The 21,460-nt window shown below is 42.4% G+C and overlaps 1 protein-coding gene across 1 annotated transcript in view; it reads left to right on the forward strand.

The window, feature by feature from the left end:
• The first annotated feature begins 3,470 nt into the window (after positions 1-3,470).
• The window catches only part of LOC131520183 (maestro heat-like repeat-containing protein family member 1), a 79,195-nt gene continuing 61,205 nt past the window's right edge, over positions 3,471-21,460 (forward strand). Inside the window, exons 1-17 of the mRNA XM_058744062.1 lie at positions 3,471-6,009; positions 6,338-6,460; positions 7,379-7,541; positions 9,047-9,139; positions 9,569-9,723; positions 10,093-10,233; positions 12,482-12,580; positions 13,154-13,232; positions 14,021-14,131; positions 15,123-15,196; positions 16,095-16,211; positions 16,424-16,468; positions 17,281-17,425; positions 18,959-19,002; positions 19,714-19,873; positions 20,381-20,433; positions 21,030-21,140. Of these exons, the coding sequence (XP_058600045.1) occupies positions 5,905-6,009; positions 6,338-6,460; positions 7,379-7,541; positions 9,047-9,139; positions 9,569-9,723; positions 10,093-10,233; positions 12,482-12,580; positions 13,154-13,232; positions 14,021-14,131; positions 15,123-15,196; positions 16,095-16,211; positions 16,424-16,468; positions 17,281-17,425; positions 18,959-19,002; positions 19,714-19,873; positions 20,381-20,433; positions 21,030-21,140 (1,818 nt within the window). The 5' untranslated portion in view covers positions 3,471-5,904. The remainder of the gene's footprint in view (positions 6,010-6,337; positions 6,461-7,378; positions 7,542-9,046; positions 9,140-9,568; positions 9,724-10,092; positions 10,234-12,481; positions 12,581-13,153; positions 13,233-14,020; positions 14,132-15,122; positions 15,197-16,094; positions 16,212-16,423; positions 16,469-17,280; positions 17,426-18,958; positions 19,003-19,713; positions 19,874-20,380; positions 20,434-21,029; positions 21,141-21,460) is intronic.

Consider the following 21,460-nt stretch of genomic DNA (forward strand, 5'->3'; position numbering starts at 1 on the left):
TGCTTTGGTTTTCTTTTTCAAGATTGCTTTGGCTATTCAGGGTCTTTTCTGGTTCCATACAAATTTTAGGATTATTTGTTCTGGCTCTGTGAAGAATGCTGGTGTTATTTTGATAGGGATTGTATTGAATATGTAGATTCCTTTGGGTAGTATCAACATTTTAACAATATTTGTTCTTCCTATCCAGGAGCATGGAATCTTTTTCCATTTTTTGGTGTCTTCTTCAATTTCTTTCATAAGCTTTCTATGGTTTTCAGTGTATAGATTTTTCACCTCTTTGGTTAGATTTATTCCTAGGTATTTTATGGATTTTTATGGGTTATAATTTTTTATATATTATTATTATTTAATTTTTTAAATGTTTATTTATTTTTGAGAGAGCACACAAGCAAGCAGGGGAGGGGCAGAGAGAGGGGGACAGAGGATCTGAAGCATGCTCTGTGCTGACAGCAGTGAGCCCGATGTGGGGCTCGAACCCACAAACAGTGAGATCATGACCTGAGCTGAAGTCCAGACATTTAACCGACTGAGCCACCCAGGTGCCCCGAATTTTTATATATTATTGCTTGATTTAGTTTTTTACTCAAAAAAAAAAAGTTTTTCACATCTATAGTCATGAGAAAGATTGGCCTCAGTGTTCTGTTTTTGTACAATCTTTTTAAAGTTTTAGTATCACCATAATGCAGGTTGAGTAATGTTCCCTTCCCTTTTTTTTTTTTTTTGATTTTCTGGAAATTTTGTGTATAAGTGGAATTATTTTTTCTTTAAATGTTTAGTAGAATGTATTGATGAAGCTGTTTAAGCCTGGAGTGTCTTTGTGCAAGGCTATTAATTATGAGTTAAATTTCTTTTTCTTTTTAAATTTTTTGTATACTTAAATTTTTTTTTAATGTTTATTTATTTTTGAGACAGAGACAGAGCATGAGCAGGGGAGGGGCACAGAGGGAGGGAGACACAGAATCTGAAGCAGGCCCCAGGCTCTGAGCTGTCAGCACAGACCCTGATGCAGGGCTTGAACTCATGACTGCAAAATCATGACCTGAGCCAAAGTTGGACACTCAATTGACTGAGCCACCCAGGCGCCCCAAGTTAAATTTCTTTAGGAGCAGGGACTATTCAGTTTTTTCTACTTATGTCAGTTTTAATAGAGCATCGTTTTTTTCTAGGAATTTGTCCAATTTACTGAAAACCTTTAAATTTGTCATAACATTGTGACCTTTTGAGATTGATTTTTTCATTTAACATAATACTCTTGAGATCTACCCAGGTTGTTGCATGTATCAATAGTTTCTTTGTTTGTTTCTTTGTTTCTTTGTTTCTTTCTTTCTTTCTTTCTTTCTTTCTTTCTTTCTTTCTTTCTTTCTACTGTTTATTTATTTTGAGAGAGAGAGAAAGACAGAGAGAGGCAGGGGGAGGGGCAAAGAGAGAGAGAATCCCAAGCATGCTCTGTGCTGTCAGCGCAGAGCCCGATGTGGGCCTTGATCCCACGAACTGAGATCATGACCTAATGCGAAATCAAGAATCAGACTCTTAATCGACTGAAACACCCAGATGCCCCAATAGTTTTTTTGTTTTGTTTTGTTTTGTATTTTAGCTGCTGAGTAGTATTCTATGGTATGGATGTACTATGGTTTATTTAGCCATTCATGTATTGGAGGACATTTTGGCTGTTACTAATAAAGCTCTTTTGAACTTTTTCTTTCTTTCTTTCTTTCTTTCTTTCTTTCTTTCTTTCTTTCTTTCTTTCTTTCTTTCTTTCTTTCTTTCTTCCTTCCTTCCTTCCTTCCTTCCTTCCTTCCTTCCTTCCTTCCTTCCTTTCTTTCTTTCTTTCCTTTCTTTCTTTCTTTCTTTCTTTCTTTCTTTCGCTGGGTTGCTGGCAAGCCAAGGATGGTGATTAAGGAATGAGGGGGTGGGACTGGGACTGGCAACAAAACTTTCTGGATAGTGAGCACCACTGCATGTCCCACAAACATACCATGCCACAGGAATGGAAGAGTAGAAGCTCATCTTGCAGATTTTTCTAGCTCCATCTACTAATAAAGCTTAACATCATCATGTCAACTAGCAAAGAAGAAATGTTTCAGGGTCCAGTTTCAGTATTACAGAGTGAAGCATGAAGGGGTAGATTTGGAGCTAAGAGGCAACAAATTGATAACTAGAACACAGGGTTTTACTTCCTTTAGTTTTTAACATGTCTTATTTACATTAAGCTAAAAATATACATATGACATTTTCGGAATGTTATACCCATATTATTACTGACAATGAGACTATTGAACGCAGTTCAAGATTTCTTTTTGTCTTTAGAATATACACCATTATGATTGTACAAACAAAATACTGGATTTTAAAATCACCCGAAATAATTTCTCTCCTGATTTTTTTCTCTCTGATTTCACTAACAGTATGCAATGAGCTTTGTTTGTTTCAGTTTGTTTTCGATTTTTGAGGATTACTCTATTTCTGACTTGTACTTTTTACTTATACAAAACATTTACTTTATTTCAAATTAATGTTTATATTTAATGCTGTAAACTCCCCTATAAAGAGTTTTAGCTGCCTCATAGCAATTTTGACATGTCATATTTTTGTCATTCAGTTGAAATATTTCCTAATTTCCATTGAGGTTGCTTCTTTGTTCCATTGTTTATTTAGAAGCATATTTCTTAATGTTCAAACATATGAAGATTTTGAGGTTATATTTTTATTATTTCTAGCTTAATCACATGTGGACAGAAAACATGTTCTATATGAACTTAGTTGTTTGAAATCTGTGGATTCTTGCCGTATTGCCCAGCACACAATTGATATTATATGTTTTATGTATGCTTGAAGAGAATATACATTCTGCAGTTGTTGGGGACAGTGTTCTGTAGGTTCCTTATATAAATTTGTTAATAATAGTTTCCAAATCTATATTCCTACTGATTATCTTTTTGTTCTATCAGTTCTGATAGGTGTTAAAAAACCTGACATTTTAAACCTGGGTTTATCAGTTTCTCCTTTTTGTTCTATCAATTTTTGCTTTATACATTTTGAGGTTATGTTATTAAACTCATCCAATGTAAGAGTGTATCTTCTTGGTGAACTAAATCTTTTATTAATATGAAATGATGTTCTTTAGTACTGCTCTTTGCCTTAAGATCTATTGAAGATCTGCTGCTAATCTAGCTATACTAGCTTTTTTTTTGGATTCATGTTTGCTTGATATATCTTTGCCTTTCCTTTTCTTTCAGTCTTTCTGCATCCTTTGCTTGAGATGTGTCTCTTGTAGATAGCATATGATTGGTTTTATTGTTAATTCAGTTTAGACATCTTTTTCTTTTAATTGGAACATGTAATAAATTTACATTGAATGTAATTACTAGTATATCTGGGCTTAAATCTACCCTCTTTAAAAGCATTTTCTGAATATGCCACCTGTTATATGTCTCTAATTTCTCTATCTTCTTGCCTTTATTTGGATTGAATTTTTTAAAAAAATCATTCTATTTTCCCCTTCGATTACCTAATTATTTACACATTCTTTTATATTTACTACAGTGGTTATTTAAAACTTTATTTAATGTTTATTTATTTTGAGGGAGAGAGAGACAGAGTGCAAGCAGGGGAAGGGCAGAGAGAGGGAGACACAGAATCCTAAGTAGGCTCCACACTGTGAGCTGTCAGCACAGAGCCTGACATGGGGCTTGAACTCATGAACCAAGAGATCATGACCTGAGCTGAAGTTGGACGCTTAACCAACTGTGCCACCCAGGTGCCCCTACAGTCAATATTTTAGACTCTTACTCTATAGGGTAGAGTACAACATCCATCTTGATATTTCTTTACTATCTTTTAGCATCTCTTGTTGCTGTTAAGGAACTAGCTGATTGTTATTCCTTTGTAGGTAATTTGTGTTTTATTCTAGTGGCTCTAGAATTTTAATTTTTATCCCTGATGTTCTGCAGTGTCACTGAAACATCAGTTTATCTTTATTTGTCCTGGTGAGTACTTGGGTTACACTTCCCATCAGAGGATTCTTGTCTTTTTTTTTTCAATTCTAGAAAAGTCTCTGTTATCTTTATATATTACCATCCTGCCATTCTTTTGGAACTCCTCTCAGTCCATCCAACACAGCTGCTACTTGTTCTTTTATTAAAAATTATTTTCTTTATTTTCCTACATTGCACACTGGGTGAATTCCTCACTATTTTCTAATTTACTAATTCTTTTTTTTAAACTTTTTTTTAACGTTTATTTATTTTTGGGACAGAAAGAGACAGAGCATGAACGGGGGAGGGGCAGAGAGAGAGGGAGACACAGAATCGGAAGCAGGCTCCAGGCTCTGAGCCATCAGCCCAGAGACCGACGCAGGGCTCGAACTCACGGACCGCGAGATCGTGACCTGAGCTGAAGTCAGACGCTTAACTGACTGAGCCACCCAGGCGCCCCTGATTTACTAATTCTTTAACTGTATTCAGTCTTGATTATATATTATTTGTTGAGATTTCAAATTTTGATGCCTATGTTTTTCATTTCCAAGTTTTCTAATTGGTTCTTTTCATATCTACCTATAAATTATTTCATTCTGTCTTTATTTGTTCTTTTAAGATGGAAATTATTTCTTCACTTTTTTAGCATCCTAAGCACATTCATTTGATGATAATGAGGAGGAGGAGGTGGAGGAGAAGAGGATGGTGACAATGATTATCATTATTATTATTTTATTAAAGTCTTTGAGAGACTGTTTTACAAAATTAATCTCCTCTGAAGTAATTTCCTGTTCCAATTGTTGATTTTGTTATGTTGTCTATCTTTTGTAGCATTAGATTTCTACATGTCTTTGGGAACTTGAGTTTGTTTATTTTAAGTAGCATCTCTCTATTTCTCTTCCTTTCCCTCTTTCTCTCCTTCTGTGTAAAACACTTCCTTTCTAGTTGCTTTTTGTGACTGTCTCATTTGCACCCCTACTCCTGATCTAATGTCCAGAACCTGGTCTTAAAATGACAGTAAGTGGCTCTTCTCCTGTAGAGATATGGGGATGTTGTGGATTCAGGTAGAGTGCCAACAGTTTCTAATTGAGAATAATAATCAATATTTACTGAGTTAATACTATATGCCAGGCACTATCCTACATATATTATTTCATATAATGTTCCTAACAGTTCTATGAGTTAGATGCTACTACTACTATTGCTATGACTACTATGACTATTACTTCTACTATCACTACCACAATGATGACCATTTTACAAATGAGTAAATTAAGGCATGTTAAATAATGCCTTTAGTGAAGACAAACCAGAACATTTGAATGAATGAATGAATGAATGAATGAATAAATAATCCATTGTTGCTGGTAGCAGGTAGACTGAACTCAGACCAAATTAATTTTCTGGCTTTTTTTCCATATCATTATTAACCAAAACTATGGGTATATGTCACTGGAATATAAGTTTGTAGTTTATAATAGCCAATTTTATTAATATGAAATTATTTTATTTCTATGAAATTTTTGTAGTCCTATAGACAAGTACTCTCCTACTCCAAATCTCTATCCAACTCTCACCCATAGAAAGCACTTTATAATGTCAAGGGAAAAGATGTGATCCAAAGGGCAGGCTGAAATGCTGAAAGTGATACCTAATAGTACCTATCTCATCTTTTTTGACTCTCATGTTAATTTTTATTATACTTATTTTACATATGAATAAATAGAGTCTCCAGGAGTTGAATAAATTGCCTAAGGATATATTGCTAGTGAGGGACAGACTCTGAGTCAGGAGCCAAACTTGTGTCTTCTGATTCTTAATTATTCTTTGCATGTTTTCATCATACCATGATACCCACCTGTAATGAAATACCCACCTATAGCAAGAGAGAAACAGCTCCCCCTCCTCACCATTTTTATTTCTTATAGAGATGTTTATAGTTATGGTAGGTTCTTCAGAGATCACAGACAGGAACTTGGATGTCTCAGAAAAGAACATCAAGGACTTTATGGAGGCACTCCAAGTTGCTGGTCAGGTGAGGACATCTCAGACATCTTCCTGGCTCCAGCCAGCATAGGACCATCTCGATCAAGGTATTTGGTTGGGCACACACCCACTGTGCCAGGAGAGTGGGAAAATTTCCAGTCAGCAGAGCACTACTTGGTCCAGTCCATTCATAGCTCCAGGTCTAGTTCCAGTGTTCCTAGTCTGGCCCATATTCTTCACTTCTCAACCTCTGATCCAGCTTTAATCCTCTTCCTAGATTCACTCCTCCTCTTCCTTTCTTGACCAGGGATCATTATTCTCTTTATTATCTTTACCCTTCAACCTTCCTTTCTTCTTGAGTCCCCTCTCTCCTATAGTTGTCAGCAGACAATGTCTTACAAACGCTCAAGTTGCTGAAAGTCAAAATCCTAAATAACAAGATGGCAACTCCACGATGCCAGAAGGTGACAGATATCATCGTTGACTACATGAAGACCATGGTGAGGAGCTGTGCCTCTGGGTTGGGAGCTTTGGGGAAAGAAAGCACCCCAGGTATGAGCCCAAGAGTTCTTTCTGGTGGATGATGACACTTGGAAACTATGTGAGAACTTGGATATGAGTATCTCATTTCTAAACAGTTTGCTGGAGTCCATATCTTGTACTGTGAGCCTATCTCAAGAACTGTGACATAGACAGAACTGGAAGATACAGTAGTGAAGTGAAGTGGTGAGGCAGGAGGAGTGAAATGGAAAGGGGGAAGGATTTGGGCTGTTGATCTCAGAGTCTGACCTGGTTTTCAGACTGTGTCCTGGGATTCCTTAGGTGGTCACCTTTGTTATTACAACTCAACTAAGCATCTCAATCTATTTACTAACTTATTTAAACCCACATATCTGTATGCTAGCCCACCTTTAGAGTGAACATTCATGATATCTACTTATCCATCTATTCACATACTTTGTACTTACTTCCCTGACATTGGGTTAATCTGGTTCCTTATTTTCTTGGTTAACTACCTACCTATGGGGTATCTTCCTTCCAGTTTGCCTGCCTTCTTTGGCAGGCCTGTCTTCTGATCAAGACCACTGACCTTTCAGGGACTTCCAAAGTTGCTTCTGTAATCTACCCACTTTCCTGATGATTCACTTGCTGCTGCAGTGAAACCTCTGTGCTTTGGAAACTTTAATCCCCACTCCCACCCCAATACACAGATTGTGCGGATTTCTTGTCTTCCTGTTCTTTGCACACTTTAGGAAGCTCTTGCCCTCCATCACTGGGAAGGTGTCTATTGGATGGGTGGTAGGTGAGTTCCTGCCTATTCGATGGAGGAGAATCACTTATTGACCAAATCTGATTCTCAGAGCTGTGGGACTCATCTCGGGGATTAGCCTTGGAACAGTTAGTCTTTCTCTTTTCAGAAGCCAGAGGGAGAACTGGAGGAGTTGTGCACTGAAGTCCTATTGGCTCTGGGGTTCCAGTCTCCAGGAATAGTCATCTTCAAGCTGTGGGACAGATGGCATTTGAACAACTTGCCCCCAAACGGTCTCCTGGTTGCAGTGGGGAGACTCATCTTCTGCCAGGGTATAGATCCCTATTGTGGAAGAGTTAGTCTGAGAAGAGGATAGGGCCAGCAGGGGGTGGGGGCTTTGTATTTATTAGACTAGCTTTATCCTCCTGATTCCTCTCATTAGACATCTCCATTCCTGGTTCTGGACTATTCCTGGTTCCAGTCTCCAGGAATAGTCATCTTCAAGCTGTGGGACAGATGGCATTTGAACAACTTGCCCCCAAACGGTCTCCTGGTTGCAGTGGGGAGACTCATCTTCTGCCAGGGTATAGATCCCTATTGTGGAAGAGTTAGTCTGAGAAGAGGATAGGGCCAGCAGGGGGTGGGGGCTTTGTATTTATAGACTAGCTTTATCCTCCTGATTCCTCTCATTGGACATCTCCATTTAGTTCAGTCATGGGATGTATGTGTAGATGGGAAGGGGACAAACTAGGTCCCTATTGGGCTGCTGGGAACTCAGGAGGGAGTTTATGGAGACCAAGAATGGCAGAGTAGGACATATTAGGGCATGAGAGACTGTGGAGCTGGAGAGAAGACTCCAGGTGGAGAGAGAAGGCAGAATAGAGTGGTGGGGTGGGGCAAAGGAGGACGTTTTTTATTTATTTTTGGGACAGAGAGAGACAGAGCATGAACGGGGGAGGGGCAGAGAGAGAGGGAGACACACAGAATTGGAAACAGGCTCCAGGCTCCGAGCCATCAGCCCAGAGCCTGACGCGGGGCTCGAACTCACAGACCGCGAGATTGTGACCTGGCTGAAGTCGGACGCTTAACCGACTGCGCCACCCAGGCGCCCCGAGGGAACCTTAAGTTTTGAATTTGATTAGGGGCTTGGAAGGTAATAGTGTAGCAGGATGAGACCAAGAATCACCATACAATCTCTATCCTGGTGGCTATTGGTGATGGCAGTGGCTCTCTTACTCATTCCACTACCCTCTCCCAATCACAAAGTATGAAAAAATAATCAAGTCACCGGCCTATGACAGTGACTTCCCTTTACCACTTGGAACTGGGGCCAAAGAGAATCTGGGGGAAGTCAGCTGACCTTCTGGGCATTAAGATAAAAATGACAAGGCATGTGGCTTAGGCTGCACAGCAAGCTCAGAGGACACAGTAACAGAAATTGGAAATGTGTATCCTGATATAATCAGGACAAATGTTTTCACATCCACTTCAGACATCATCGCTCTTTATTTCCTTAAGGGTCCTTGGAAGGGAGTGTTCATGCCTAGGCTGTACCAATATCTTGTATCTGTATGCTATGCTAACATCCATTATTGAGCTTAATCTTTCCAGCAGCCCTGTGCAGCAGTCACATCAGGAATTGTAGTCCTATTTAACAGTTGAAGAAGCTGAAACTCAGATAAATTAAGTAACTTGCTCCAGGTTGCCCAGACTCTGGAGGCAGAGCTAGGATCAGAACCCAGGTCTCCTGCCTCCCAATCTATAGAGTTTCCTACACTAAGGCTAGGATGCACCCCTCCCTGGGATAGGGATGTTTTTCTTGTACTCTCTCTCTTAGGTGCAGACCCCTACATTGGTGTCACATGGGAATATATACTGCACCTTCTGAGGATGGCCCAAAAGGAGGATGACATGTTGGCAGTATGTCATGGTGAGGATTAGGAGGGTCTGGGGAAGACTCTACTGGAATAAGGGAGAGAGGAAAGAAGGGAAGAATGAGACTGGCTCCCTCTGAATAGGGATCCCAGAAGGCTGGGGAGGGGCAGGAAATGTCTGAGAGCAGCTGCTCTTCTCCATCTGACTTTTCTTCTCCTGATCTGGGGCAAGGACCAAGTTTGATTAGGGATGCTGTGGATGTAGACAGCCTCAACCACTTTCCCTTTCCCTGCTGTGTGGACAAAGTGTGGTCAGAAAAGAAAGATAGTTGGGGAGATGGTGAATGGGTTGGTGTTTCCCAGCACAGGACACCACAGACCCTTTTAGAGTTGGGGATGAGAAGACTGTGCCCACATGTATGTATGTTTCGTTTTGTGGGAAAGGAAAGGTGATGTGCAGCTCAAACTCCCTGTAACCCTCATAGTGCTCAAAGGATTGGTCATCAGTGCCCGGAAACATCTGGATCTGGGTACTAAGAATGATGAAATAATGGACATCACACAAGAGGCACTGTCCATCAAGGCTTACCTCACCCTTCGGGTTCTCTTCAATCGTTGGTCCCTGAGGAGCAACAACAAGGTGGGATTGTAGATAGCAGGGGCTGGATGCATGGGCTGAAGGAGTAAGTCTTGAATCAAAGATGGGACCAGGCCATGTCTAGCCACTTATTGGTGGGAGGATAACTTAAATGGCTCTTCCAAAAGAGCAGGGTGATTTTCCTCAGGTTCCTCCTCCCATTCTCCTTAAAAGGGTACTATCAGAAAACTCCACTGTCTGTTCACATAATATGTATGCAATTAAGCAACCTTACATTTACTGATTACCATCATTTGCTAGGCACTGTGCTAAACCTTGCAGATACAAAGAGGACTAAGGCAAAGCCTCTAAGGGATTATCTTGCCTTCATCCCTGAGCTGAGGCAAGTTTGTTGTGTTTCCTTGGGCACAGGTGACAGAGGAAACTCTGGTGATAATTGGCCATCTCTTCTTCCTCATTCCACCATCCAAACTCAAGAATCAAGTGAACCGTTTAACCCGATGGTTAATGACTTTGATGTCTGCAAAAGTGGCACCTTTCTACATTTCCCAGGTGATTGGAATGGGGTGAGAAGATAACTTAATGGGTTTATGCTTTCCATGTTTACTGAGTAATTAATGCTGGGGTTGGCAAAGCACGGCCCACAGGCCAAATCCAGCCTGAAACTTGTTTTTGTAAAGTGAGGTTTTGTTGGAATTCTGCCACTCCCATTTTGAATTCATCTCACACTTTGAATCTGACTTTCCTCTTACCTCTAGACTCAGATTTAAATGGCTCATCAGAGTAGATCAAGCCCACCTGGATAATGTCCCTATTTTAAGGTCAACTGGTATGGGACTTAAATTATGTCTGCAAAATTTCTTCATATAAACACCTACATTACTGCTTGATTGAATAACTGGGAGAAAGGCCCTGGAATTTGGGGGGGCCATTGCTATATTCTGCCTACCTTAGAACTGTTACACCAATATTAGATATCTTTAGGAGCAGAGGACTCGGAACCACTACCCAAATTTTCTGATTGTTGTTTCAGTCCTTCTTCCATTTCAATGGCATTCCTCAAACCAATTTCCCTTCAAATTTTTTTTTTAATTTTTTTTTTTAACATTTATTTATTTTTGAAACAGAGAGAGACAGAGCATGAATGGGGGAGGGGCAGAGAGAGAGGGAGACACAGAATCGGAAGCAGGCTCCAGGCTCTGAGCCATCAGCCCAGAGCCTGACGCGGGGCTCGAACTCACGGACCACGAGATCGTGACCTGAGCCGAAGTTGGACGCTCAACTGACTGAGCCACCCAGGCGCCCCTCCCTTCAAATTTTAATGGGGATTCCGCAAAAAGAAGATGTGTTAGTTAGCAAAATGGGTGGGAAATACTGAGTTAAAATTAAATAAATATCTTAAATGCAGGACTTCTCAGAGCTTTCAGTATGTAGGCTAATCTGGTCCTCCAAGAAGCAAATACTAACATGTGATTAGAGGTGCAAGAGATTTATTGGAGAAACATCTGTGAGGGAAAATAGGGATAGAACCAGAGAGGATTTGGAGAGCCATCAGACTATGATGTATGTCTGACCCTTGATAAGGCTAGGGAGAAGGAGGGAAGGAAGGGAAGGAGAGAGGAAAGAGAGGAAGGTTTTAGATTACAGTGCAGTTGTAAGAAAGTTTTAGTAAAGCCAACAGGGAGTCACTGAACCAAAGTTACCCATCAGAAAAGTCCTATATCTTGAAGGACTAATAGGCCCGTTTTAGTGGACCTGCCATATTCAGTCATTGGCTGGGACAAACCTGTGGGAATCTGACTTCAGTTTTAACACAGTGATGGATTTTAGAGCATGGCAGCTGCACATATTGGTCAATTATGCACCAATAGGCATCTGAGAGGCATATTTTTCAGGGTTACTAAATATGCTAATGTGCATTTGTGAATTTCAAAGAGGAGGATTTTTTTTTGAGTGCAACACACATTAACATCAAGTTTCCAGTGACTACAGTGTTCAGTCTACTGTTATGCTACCACCTCAAATACACTTTCCTTGGTATATGAAGGGATGGCCTTTCTCACACATATGCTCTGAGTTTTCCACATTAGTGGACCAGCCACACAATCTCTTGTTTAATCTCCCTTCTAGCACATGTCTCCATGTTGCCTGGTGTATGGTCTATGAATTTGGAACAAAGGTTTGCTCTATGTAGCCAATTAGCCAGTTGAAGGCTGAAATTTGTATACCAACTACTAGTCTGAAGATTATTCAGGTGGAAATTTCACCTCATGTCTTGGCTGACAGTGGAAATGTTTTGACTACTCCCTTTCTTCTTCTCATTCCTCCTCCTCCCTCTCTCCAAGGAATGGTGGTCAAGAATCAAGATAGTTATCAGCCCACAGTATAATTTTGTTTGGACATCAACTAGCACTAGCCAGCTCTATTTAAGCAAGCTGGCCCTAACTGGGAATCCATCAGGTAGACCAAAGGAGAGGAAATGTTGATTTTTTAAATTTATCCTGCTCCTTTGAAGACAGCCAATACTTGCAATGTTGAATTTCCCTATAGGTTTCTGTGGAATAATGAGATTATATGAAAATAAGTATAGCTTATTGGGCAAAGTGGAAGGGCAGGTCATGACTGTGTTAGGCTATGAAAGAACTAGACCCTGAGCCTTTTTTGGAAATGTCCAAGAGGGCAGTGTGAAACAATGATGACTTGGGCCATCCTTGAAGAGTAGATGTGAGGACAGAGGATTTCTCTTGAGGCTGTGGAAAGTCTGAGCTGACTTGTACTTATTCTGTCCTTATGCACACAGTGTATCTTCCAACTTATAGATGCTCTGGCTCTTAGTGGCTGTGGAGGTATAAACTTGGAATCCCAGCTGGGAAATATTATAGGCATGCTGTTCAAACAGGTGAGTGTTATGGGGCTAGAAGGATTATGGGCTTGCTTTCTCTCTTCTTTGGAGGTGATGGCTACCCCAGCTCAGGTCACAACCTCCACACAATGGAGGTGTCTTTCACATGGTGACCTTAACCATACACATCAGGTTTCCCTGGAATAGGCAAATGCCTGGATTCCGGGAACTGAGTGGGATATTCTCCATAAGGTAAATTGGGTACATTCTACATGTTTCTTGAAGGTCACAGACCTTTGCTGCTTCCCCCTAATCTCTGGTTAAAAGGCAGAAAGTTCAAACCACTCCATAATACCTGTGCGAAATGTCAGGCCCTCTGTTTTGCAGCCTAGAGTAGGAAGAGGAAAACTGAACATTTTGCAGAAAAGGGTTACCTTCTGTATGTTTAATTTGCTTCCCACTGTCTTCTTCCCTTTGGGACTGGGAATGTGGATTCCTGGGTTCTGTTTTCTTGTTCTCCTTATGGCTAAGCACCACACTTCCCATGGATACATGCCTTGGTTTCCTCATCCACATTCAGGGCCCTTAGTTTCAGTCCTCCTGGGTCTGATGGCCTTGGTCTCCCCACAGCTGAGTGAAACAGTTGAGGACTCAAATCATCACTCTGTACAGAACCACAGCCTTGCCCTGAAGGCCTTCTATATCCTGAGTAAGTTACCACAGTTCCCTAACCCCAGGTATTTGTGTGGGTGGGCACTCAGGATCATTTTTTTGTCTCCTTGGACTGGAGCAGGGGCCTAAGTTCCCATAAGAGGCTTCCATTCTTCTAGATTAAATGCAAAGTGATCCATGTGAGCTTTGCCTGAAATTCAATGAATCTCGAAGGGTATAGACATAGCTCCATTCCCTTTACCTGAAGTTGACTTCTCTTTCTCCTTCACTGATTCCCAGCTCAGAAAGGTGATCCTGTAGGGGCTCCTGGGTGGCTCAGTCAGTTAAGGGTCCGACTTTGGCTCAGGTTGTGATCTTGCAGTTTGTGGGTTTGAGCCCCGCATTGGGCTCTGTGCTGACAGCTCAGAGCCTGGAGCCTGCTTTGTTTGGATTCTGTCTCCCTCTCTCTCTGCCCCTCCCCCACTTATGCTGTTTCTCTCTCTCTCAAAAATAAATAAACATAAAAAAAATAAAAAAAAAAGAAAGGTGATCCTGTAATTACAACACTAATCATCATGAAAAGTGTGCTGACCTATGGGAGGGCGTGTGGTGGGGCCGTGGAGGGACAGAGCCCAGCTCAGGAAAACGATCTGGCCCTGTGCTTGGCACATGGTAAATGCTGAGTAAACACTGGCTCTCTTTTTCCCTTTTTCCTTTCTCCAACCTAAAGGACACTAGTTTATCTAGTTCATGGCATCAGTGGTTTGCTAAACATGATTTACTTCTACTTACCACTTCCTACTTAAACATACACTTGATTCCCTTGTCTTCACACCCTTCTGATAGCCAAGTTATATAATGATCGGGTGGTAACCTTAATACGAGAGAACGTGGAATCCAAGGATCCAGCCAAGATAGTATCAACCATTCAAATTTTCACAGATGTGCTCCAGAAAGGTGAGTGGCCTGGTCCTATGGATCTTCTTTCCTATGAGAGCTCTTTTCTCTGGGAGACAGTCCCATGTAGTAGTTAAAAACTTGGTTTTAAACTCAATGTAAACTCAAAGTAAACTCAATAGGTGTAAATCTTGCCTTCACTTCTTATTAGCGTGCAAACTGTAACAGGTTGCTTTTAGTCTGTACCTCTATTTCCTCATCTGAAAATGGAGGTAATATTAATACCTACCTTTCAGGATTTTTAGTGAAGATTAAATGAGAAAAACATATGCGAGGTGCTTAGACCAGTTCCCACTATGCAGTCAGTTTCATAGTGATGTAGTCTATGATTATTATCTTGGGGGAATAGGCTTCAACTCCAATCAAGTGTTTGCCAAACCTTTGCTTTGTGCCTAGCACGGTGCAAGGTACTGAAAATAGACACTTAAATAAAACATAGTCTCTACTCTCAAAAGAGTTCACTATCAAGCAGGGAATATAAAGCTGTTCAGATAGTGAAATAATGCAAGATAATATGTGATAGGTTGTTTAAATGTGAGCATGGTGATGTGCAATAGGAAAACAGAGAAGCTTGTCAATCCAGAGATGAGATGGGCTCTGTGCAGGAGATGCAGGCAAGGAGATTGTAACAGCAAGTTAGGAGAGGGAATTCACATAAAGAAGAAAAGAAGAACAGTGGTCATAGTTCTAAAGGTTGAGATATATATGGGGCAGGGGGAGCAGCTGGAGAGGTGGATTTGTGTGGGCAGTCATAGGAAACTGGAAAGGGCTGGAACTCAAATGCCAGCTTGATGAAAATACTGTTTTAGGTCACTCTTCAGTCTGCTTTGAAGCAAAAGTATGGTGGAAATAACCTCTAAGGATTCTACCTGGCCCTTGAATACCAGGACAGTACCTAGAATTCCTCCCAGCTGTCTATCTTCTTGTGCGTCCCAAAACAACAGAGAAGGGTGGAAATTGACCCCCAGCTGCATGTCTGTCTTTTCTCTAGTGCCCCAGACAGAGCAACTGAAGAATGAGGTGATGCATTCAGTCATAATCATGATTCAGGAGGATCTCAAACCAGTGAGCAGAAAGGCTAAATGTTTGGGCTGGGAGGGCAATTGGTTTTATGAGACCTTGAAATTGTATAAAATGGAGAGGGGGAGGTTCATGGATGAGGGGAGAGGTAAGGCACTCTTACCAACCTCTTCATGGCCTCAGACATTCCTATGGGTTACATTTGGGCTCTTCAAACCTGAGAAGGATTTGAGAAGCGGACAGGTGGTTCCAGCTATTTTCTGAGCCTTGTCAGTGGGGACACAGAGCTCTAAAGGATACTAAAAATTCAGAGGGGAATAAGACCTCAAACATTATATCTAGCATGGGGTCTGAGAAGCCATGGTTTTAACAAGCTCTGCCAGGCTTAGAGGCAGAAACTGCTCCCAGCTCTGAATCGTGCAGGACAGGGAGAAGAGGAGCAGTGGTTTAGGGTGCTAAATGGACAACAATGACACTATCCCTAAAAACAAAGTCCTAAATATTCAGAAGGTTAATGGAGAGACTGGGATCATGAGGGCTGGGCCCTCAGGACTTGAGGGATTCATTCCTGGCTTTCTCAACGAAGGCCAGAACATGGCACTTTTCCTGGACTCCGATATCTCCCTACCCAATACTTCTGCCAATTTCTTATCTTATATAAGGTGTGGGCAAGCTAAGTGCTTATAGTTCTCCAGGAGGATGGTAGCATCCTGGTAGCAGCTGAAATGGGCTAGAATTTGAGGGTGGAGTAAGGTGGTCAGGGTCAGTGGCTGTCATCCCCTGGAGCCCACTGAAGAGTCACATTGGGTTTGAAGTCAGGAGATCTGAGTCGCTTGAAGATACCCCTCACCTGCTCTGGTCCTCTGTGTCCTCACCTGGAATAGGAAGGGTCATACTGATGTGCCTTCCTATGTTGCCACATGATGGTCTATAACCCCCACAGGTGCGAAGGGCCCTCCTGAACTTCATGGAGATGCTGATCCAGCATGACTACTTGGCCCTGCCCCAGGGGAGCATCATCATCAACTATGTCATCAAGCTCAGCGAGTCTGACTGCTCAGTGAGCAGGGTCCAGGCAGGGAGCAGACAGAGGGTGGGAGCAAGAGAAGGGCAGGTTTGGGAGCAGAAGGGAAAGAAGAGGAGGGTATGGTTGGCACAATGAGAATGGGCTTTGATATCTTAAACTCTGAGAGGTGAGCCAGGGGAGGCCTTGAGCCAGAAGACTCAGCTAGCACTGGTTTCAGATTTAAATATTTCCTTTTCTTATTCCAGAATGAAGAGGACATCCAACTAACGTGTTCCAAAATCCTACAGATGGTACAAACAACTAGGGTCAAAGAGGCCCCTTCATCTCCTCCTCCCCTGACTCCCCAGATCACTACCCTGACACCCAGATTGCATACTCTCTGCCTGCCTTCCACCCCCTCCCAACTCCATATAACCCCTTGTACTGTCTCTTCCACCCTCCCCACCTCTGTCTGAAACCACTCAAGTGCCTGGGACTTCTCTAAGAAGTGGCTCAGTGGAGCAGAAGAGGGTCACTGGATGGTAAACCTGGAGGCCTGAGCCTGGGTCCTGTTCAGCCAGTTTCTGGCTGTAAAATCTTGAGTAAATTGCTCTCTAGGTTGCAGTTTCTCTTTCTGTAAAAAAGTTGGTGACTATTCACCCTTGCTGGTCTTAGCAATCTCTAGGGATTCTTGAAGACTCCTACGGGTTGCTGTGTGGGTCAGAGTTGAGTCAGGGGCCATGGGAGGAAAAGCTGTGATTTACTCTCCCTCCCAGAGTCCCCCTCTCCCAGCAAAGCTGTCTCCTGATCACTAGCATGTCTTCTACCCTTGGGATGTTCCCCAGTGAAGGTGATTACAAGTCACACAATTCCAAATTTCAAGAAGTCCCTCTATCTAATCAAGTCCTTCCTACTGTAATTTTAATCAGGACCTTGGTTATGTTTTACCAACATGGAGTGGAAAGGGAAAGAGGGTGAGAGGGAAGGGCAGGAAATGGGCAGACTGTGTATATAAGGTCTCAAATTCCCCTCCAGGAAAGGAAGACAAAGCCATCGGGTTGGAGAACTTATAGTTGGGGCTAATTTGGGGCTTGACATTGAATCCCTTGCCACATCTTACTAGGTAACCTTGCCCAAACTGATCACCTTGGTATGCCAGCCCAGCAACACCTTGGCCTTCGTGCCCCTGAGTAAGATGGCCACGAAAATGGCTCTGAGGGCCCGTTCCCTGGGCCAGGTTCCCTACCTCAGCAGCTTTCACCTCAGGCGTAAGTACACGGTGGGGAAGACTGTGGAGAGAGGTTAACTGTGAAAGCACAGGCTGCCACAGGCCAGGAGAGTGGGGGCAGGAGACAGGGTGAGATTCTGAAGGGGTGGTGGGTGTAGGGACAGGGTGCAGATCTGCAGGGCTATGGCTGTGAGCCTGAGCCATGATGGAGGAGGTAGGCAAAGGGTTAGCACAGCAGATTGATGCCATTTGGCCCTTCACATGAATGAAAAGGGGATTTCTCTGGGAGACAGGCAACCCCAGACACAAATCCTTCTTGCCTTTATTCCTCATCTTGAAACACTGGAGTAGAGATGTAAGAATATTGTTGTTAATTACAAAGTAATGTGTACACAGACATTCCTGACCCTTTGCCCCGATTCTGAGCATTACTCTTTGTTCACCCCTTCTTGACCTCGAGTCCCAGTGGGAGTCAGAGTTGGGGTGAGGATATCTGTTCAGCACATTACTTGGGGTATGTATGTGTGCTTGTGTGTTTGGAAAATAAGCATTCTTTATTAGGGTTTAAAAGGTGGAAAGGTAACAAATTACTTTCCCAGTGTTGAGAGTTCTGATTATAATCCATATGAACAATAGATATTTAAAATATGGACCTAGGATTTTCAAATATGAAAGTCTATGCTCAATAAAATGTATACCTGGATTACAACTTAGAATAGTGGGAGATGTTTTCAAGGTGTCCACTAATAGAATACACTCATGGGTAATGACCATTTACCATGCTCTGGCTGGACAATGCCAGGCTGACATAGCAGCCTTTCTTCCCTAGTTTCTCTCTCTCTCTCTATCAAAAAAAAAAAAAAGCTTTTAAAATTGTGATATAGGTGACATACAGTGTTGTATTAATTTCAAGTGTACCATGTAGTGATGTGACAATTCTATACATTATGTTCACCATGATAAGTATAGTTATCATCTGTCACCATAAGTATGATTACAATATTGTTGACTATATTCCCTACTTTGTACTTTTCATCCCCATGACTTATTTCTTTTATAACTGGAAGTTTGTACCTCTTCATCCCCTTCACCTATCTTGCCCATCTCTCACCTCTGGCAACCATCTGTTCTCTGTATTTATGATTCTGTTTCTGTTTCTATTTTTCTTTGTTCATTTGATTTGTTTTGTAGATTCCACATAAAAGTGAAATCATATGGTATTTGTCTTTTTCTGTTGTGCTTATTTCACTTAGTATTATACCCCCTAGGTCCATCCATGTTGTCATAAATGGCGAGATAATCATTCTTTTTTATAGCTGAATAATATTCCTGTGTGTGTGTGTATGTGTGCGCGCGTGCGCACGCATCTGTTTTATGCTGGAAATGGTTTGTTTTGAGGCTGAGTCAGAATGTCAAAATCCCCATGGCAATGGCACCAATGCTCACTCTCCACTTTGCTTTTTGTCCTCCACTAAAGAATGGATGGTGGGCTGCTGGGAATGGGGGGCTGGAGGTTGGGCATCCTGGAGCTGGCACTGACTCTGTCCTATTCTCTTATCCTCTTTTAACTCAGCTACCCAGTTCATCTCCCCACAGAAACTCCTGACCCATCTTGTGGTAAGTGATGAATGAATGGGATGAATACTACCTTGCCATCCATCCATCCATCCATCTATCCGTCCATCTCCCCATTCTACAAATAGTTGAGTACCACTCTATTCCAGGCATTGTGCTGGGCAAGGAATAAAGAGTAGGGCCAAAGATCATAGAGACTTTGGGGAGAGGTGATCCAGGCCAAACAGCTTGGAGGAGGGAAGGAATGTGGGTCAGAGAAGACCTGGCCTGTATTCTATGTGGCCTTATTGTGAGCTGTTCTCTGTTGATCTTAGACATGGCTTTCTGGATCTCATTTTCTCAGCAAGTGTGTTTTGAGTTTCTCTATTTGCCCAGACATTATGTTATAGACATTATGTATACTTGCAAAGACAAGGTGTAGAACTGCTCTTGAAGTGTTCACAGTCTTAGTGGGAAAGACAAGCCTGGGAATAACTACCCAGAATGCAGTGTGATAAAGGTTAGTAGAGGAATACATGGGGTGCATTGGGATCTTAGAAGAGTGATGGGCTGATTTGGTCTCCAGGAATCAAAGAAGGCATCACAGAGGAGGCAACGTTTTGAGAGCATCTTGCAGAACATGTAGTTCACAGGTGGAAAAGAATGGGAAGGTCTAAGCTTCAGCTCTACCATTCAATGGATTTGTTCTTATTTTCTTCCTTCTTTTCCCTTAAATCCGTTCTCTGCCTCCTGCTCACTTCTCTTGTTTCTCAGATGTTTTCCCTGAAGCCCTATAGAGAAGGGGAGTTTGGTGTAAGCTCTCTAAGGCTACTATATGCCCTGCATCCTATCACCTCCCTGCACCCCGTTATCAACTCGAATGTGGGCCAGCTGTGGATGACGGAGATCCCACAGATGTTGCAGATGCTGGATGGTGAGGGGTTGGCTGCAAGGTGGGAGAAATGGAGCTGGGGCAGGGGGGCAGACTCCAGAAGAGTCTGAGGTACAGGATGGATCTTCCTTGGGGTGAGGAGAACCAGGACCAGTCTCTCTGTCTTTCTGAGATGCCATTTGGGTAGGTCTGCTTCTTGGACCATGTTCTGCACTGAGTAGATATGCAGTCCAGAATTCTGTGGCTCCAGAGTTCCCAGAATGCCCCTTCTTGTGGGCAGAGGATCAGGGAAGAGTGTGGGCTTTGGAACCAGAGAGACCCAGGTTGGTATCCTTGTTCTAACACTTGCCTGCTGGGTACGTTTGACCTTTGAAAAGTCATACATTTCCTGGAGCCTCTGTAAAGTGGGAGAATAGTTATATTGTGGGGTCATGGTGAAAATTAAATGTGATGATGGGCATAAGGCCCCTGGAATAGTGTCCAGATGTTGGTTCTTTTTCCCTATCTGGGGCCTTCTGGTCGGGCAGATCATGCTTTCTCCTTTCCTAGATCACACTGAGAAGAGCCTCAATCAGGAGGAGTGGGAAGGCAGGCTGCTCCAGGTGAGCACCCTATGAGACATTCCTCCCTCCACACTTGCCTTCTTTCTCCTCTTTAGGATCCTGAGGGAGACCCCCCAGAGACTGAGACATGATCAAGAGACCTCCCTACTCAAGAAAACTTATTTCTGGGGAATCCTTGGCTCCTGGCCTCTGCATCAGAGTCTCTGACTATATCCTAAACCTTAATTTACCTTCCACACCCTCAAAGTCCGACTGTCAAGAGAGAGTAAGGAAATGGGGCCCTAGCTTTGTGATCTTGGGCAAGTTATTTAGCCTTTGCCAGCCTCAGCTTCTTCATCTGTAAAATAGAAATAACTCCTATCTCTCATAATTGAATAGGATAATATAGGAGAGAGAGAGAGCCTTGTAGACTATAGTTTCACATACATCATTGGCATTACCATCATTGTTGCTATATTGTCATTCTCAGTCCTGACTAACCCCCTCTGTATATTTCAGCTCCTCCCCATTTCTTGAGCTCTTTTTTCATATTTACAGACCATGTCCCCTTGTCTCTTGCTTCTTTCTTACCCACTTCATGAGGCAGAAAATCCCGGCCACTGCTCTGTGTGGTCCTTTTCTCCTTTTTTACTCAGTTTTCAAGTCAGTCATTATTGGCTATCGATGATGACAGCTGGCTGGAGCAACTCATTAAGGTTGTCTTGGAGAGGATAAATTATTTCAACGATGATGATGAGGAGGAGAAGGTAGGTGTGTGTGTGTGTGTGTGTGTGTGTGTGTGTGTGTGTGTGTCTGCGTGCATGGCACACCACACGGCTGGGGGTGGTAGTTGCAAAGAGACAAATGGGGGGGTGGAGCTTGGGGGGAGGGAATACAGAAATGTACATGAAGTACAGGTCTTGGGGGAAAAGCAAACCCATGTTTCTTGGTCCTGGGGAAGGGAGGGTTGGGGAGGACATGGAGCTGGTGGTCACACAGGAACAGCAGAAATATCAGTGTCTTATATTTGCTTAGTGTTTTGGGTTTTATTAAGAACTTTGCCATTTGTTGCCTTAATTAAACCTCC

Source organism: Neofelis nebulosa, chromosome 8, assembly GCF_028018385.1.
Source record: "Neofelis nebulosa isolate mNeoNeb1 chromosome 8, mNeoNeb1.pri, whole genome shotgun sequence".
Lineage (NCBI taxonomy): Eukaryota > Metazoa > Chordata > Mammalia > Carnivora > Felidae > Neofelis > Neofelis nebulosa.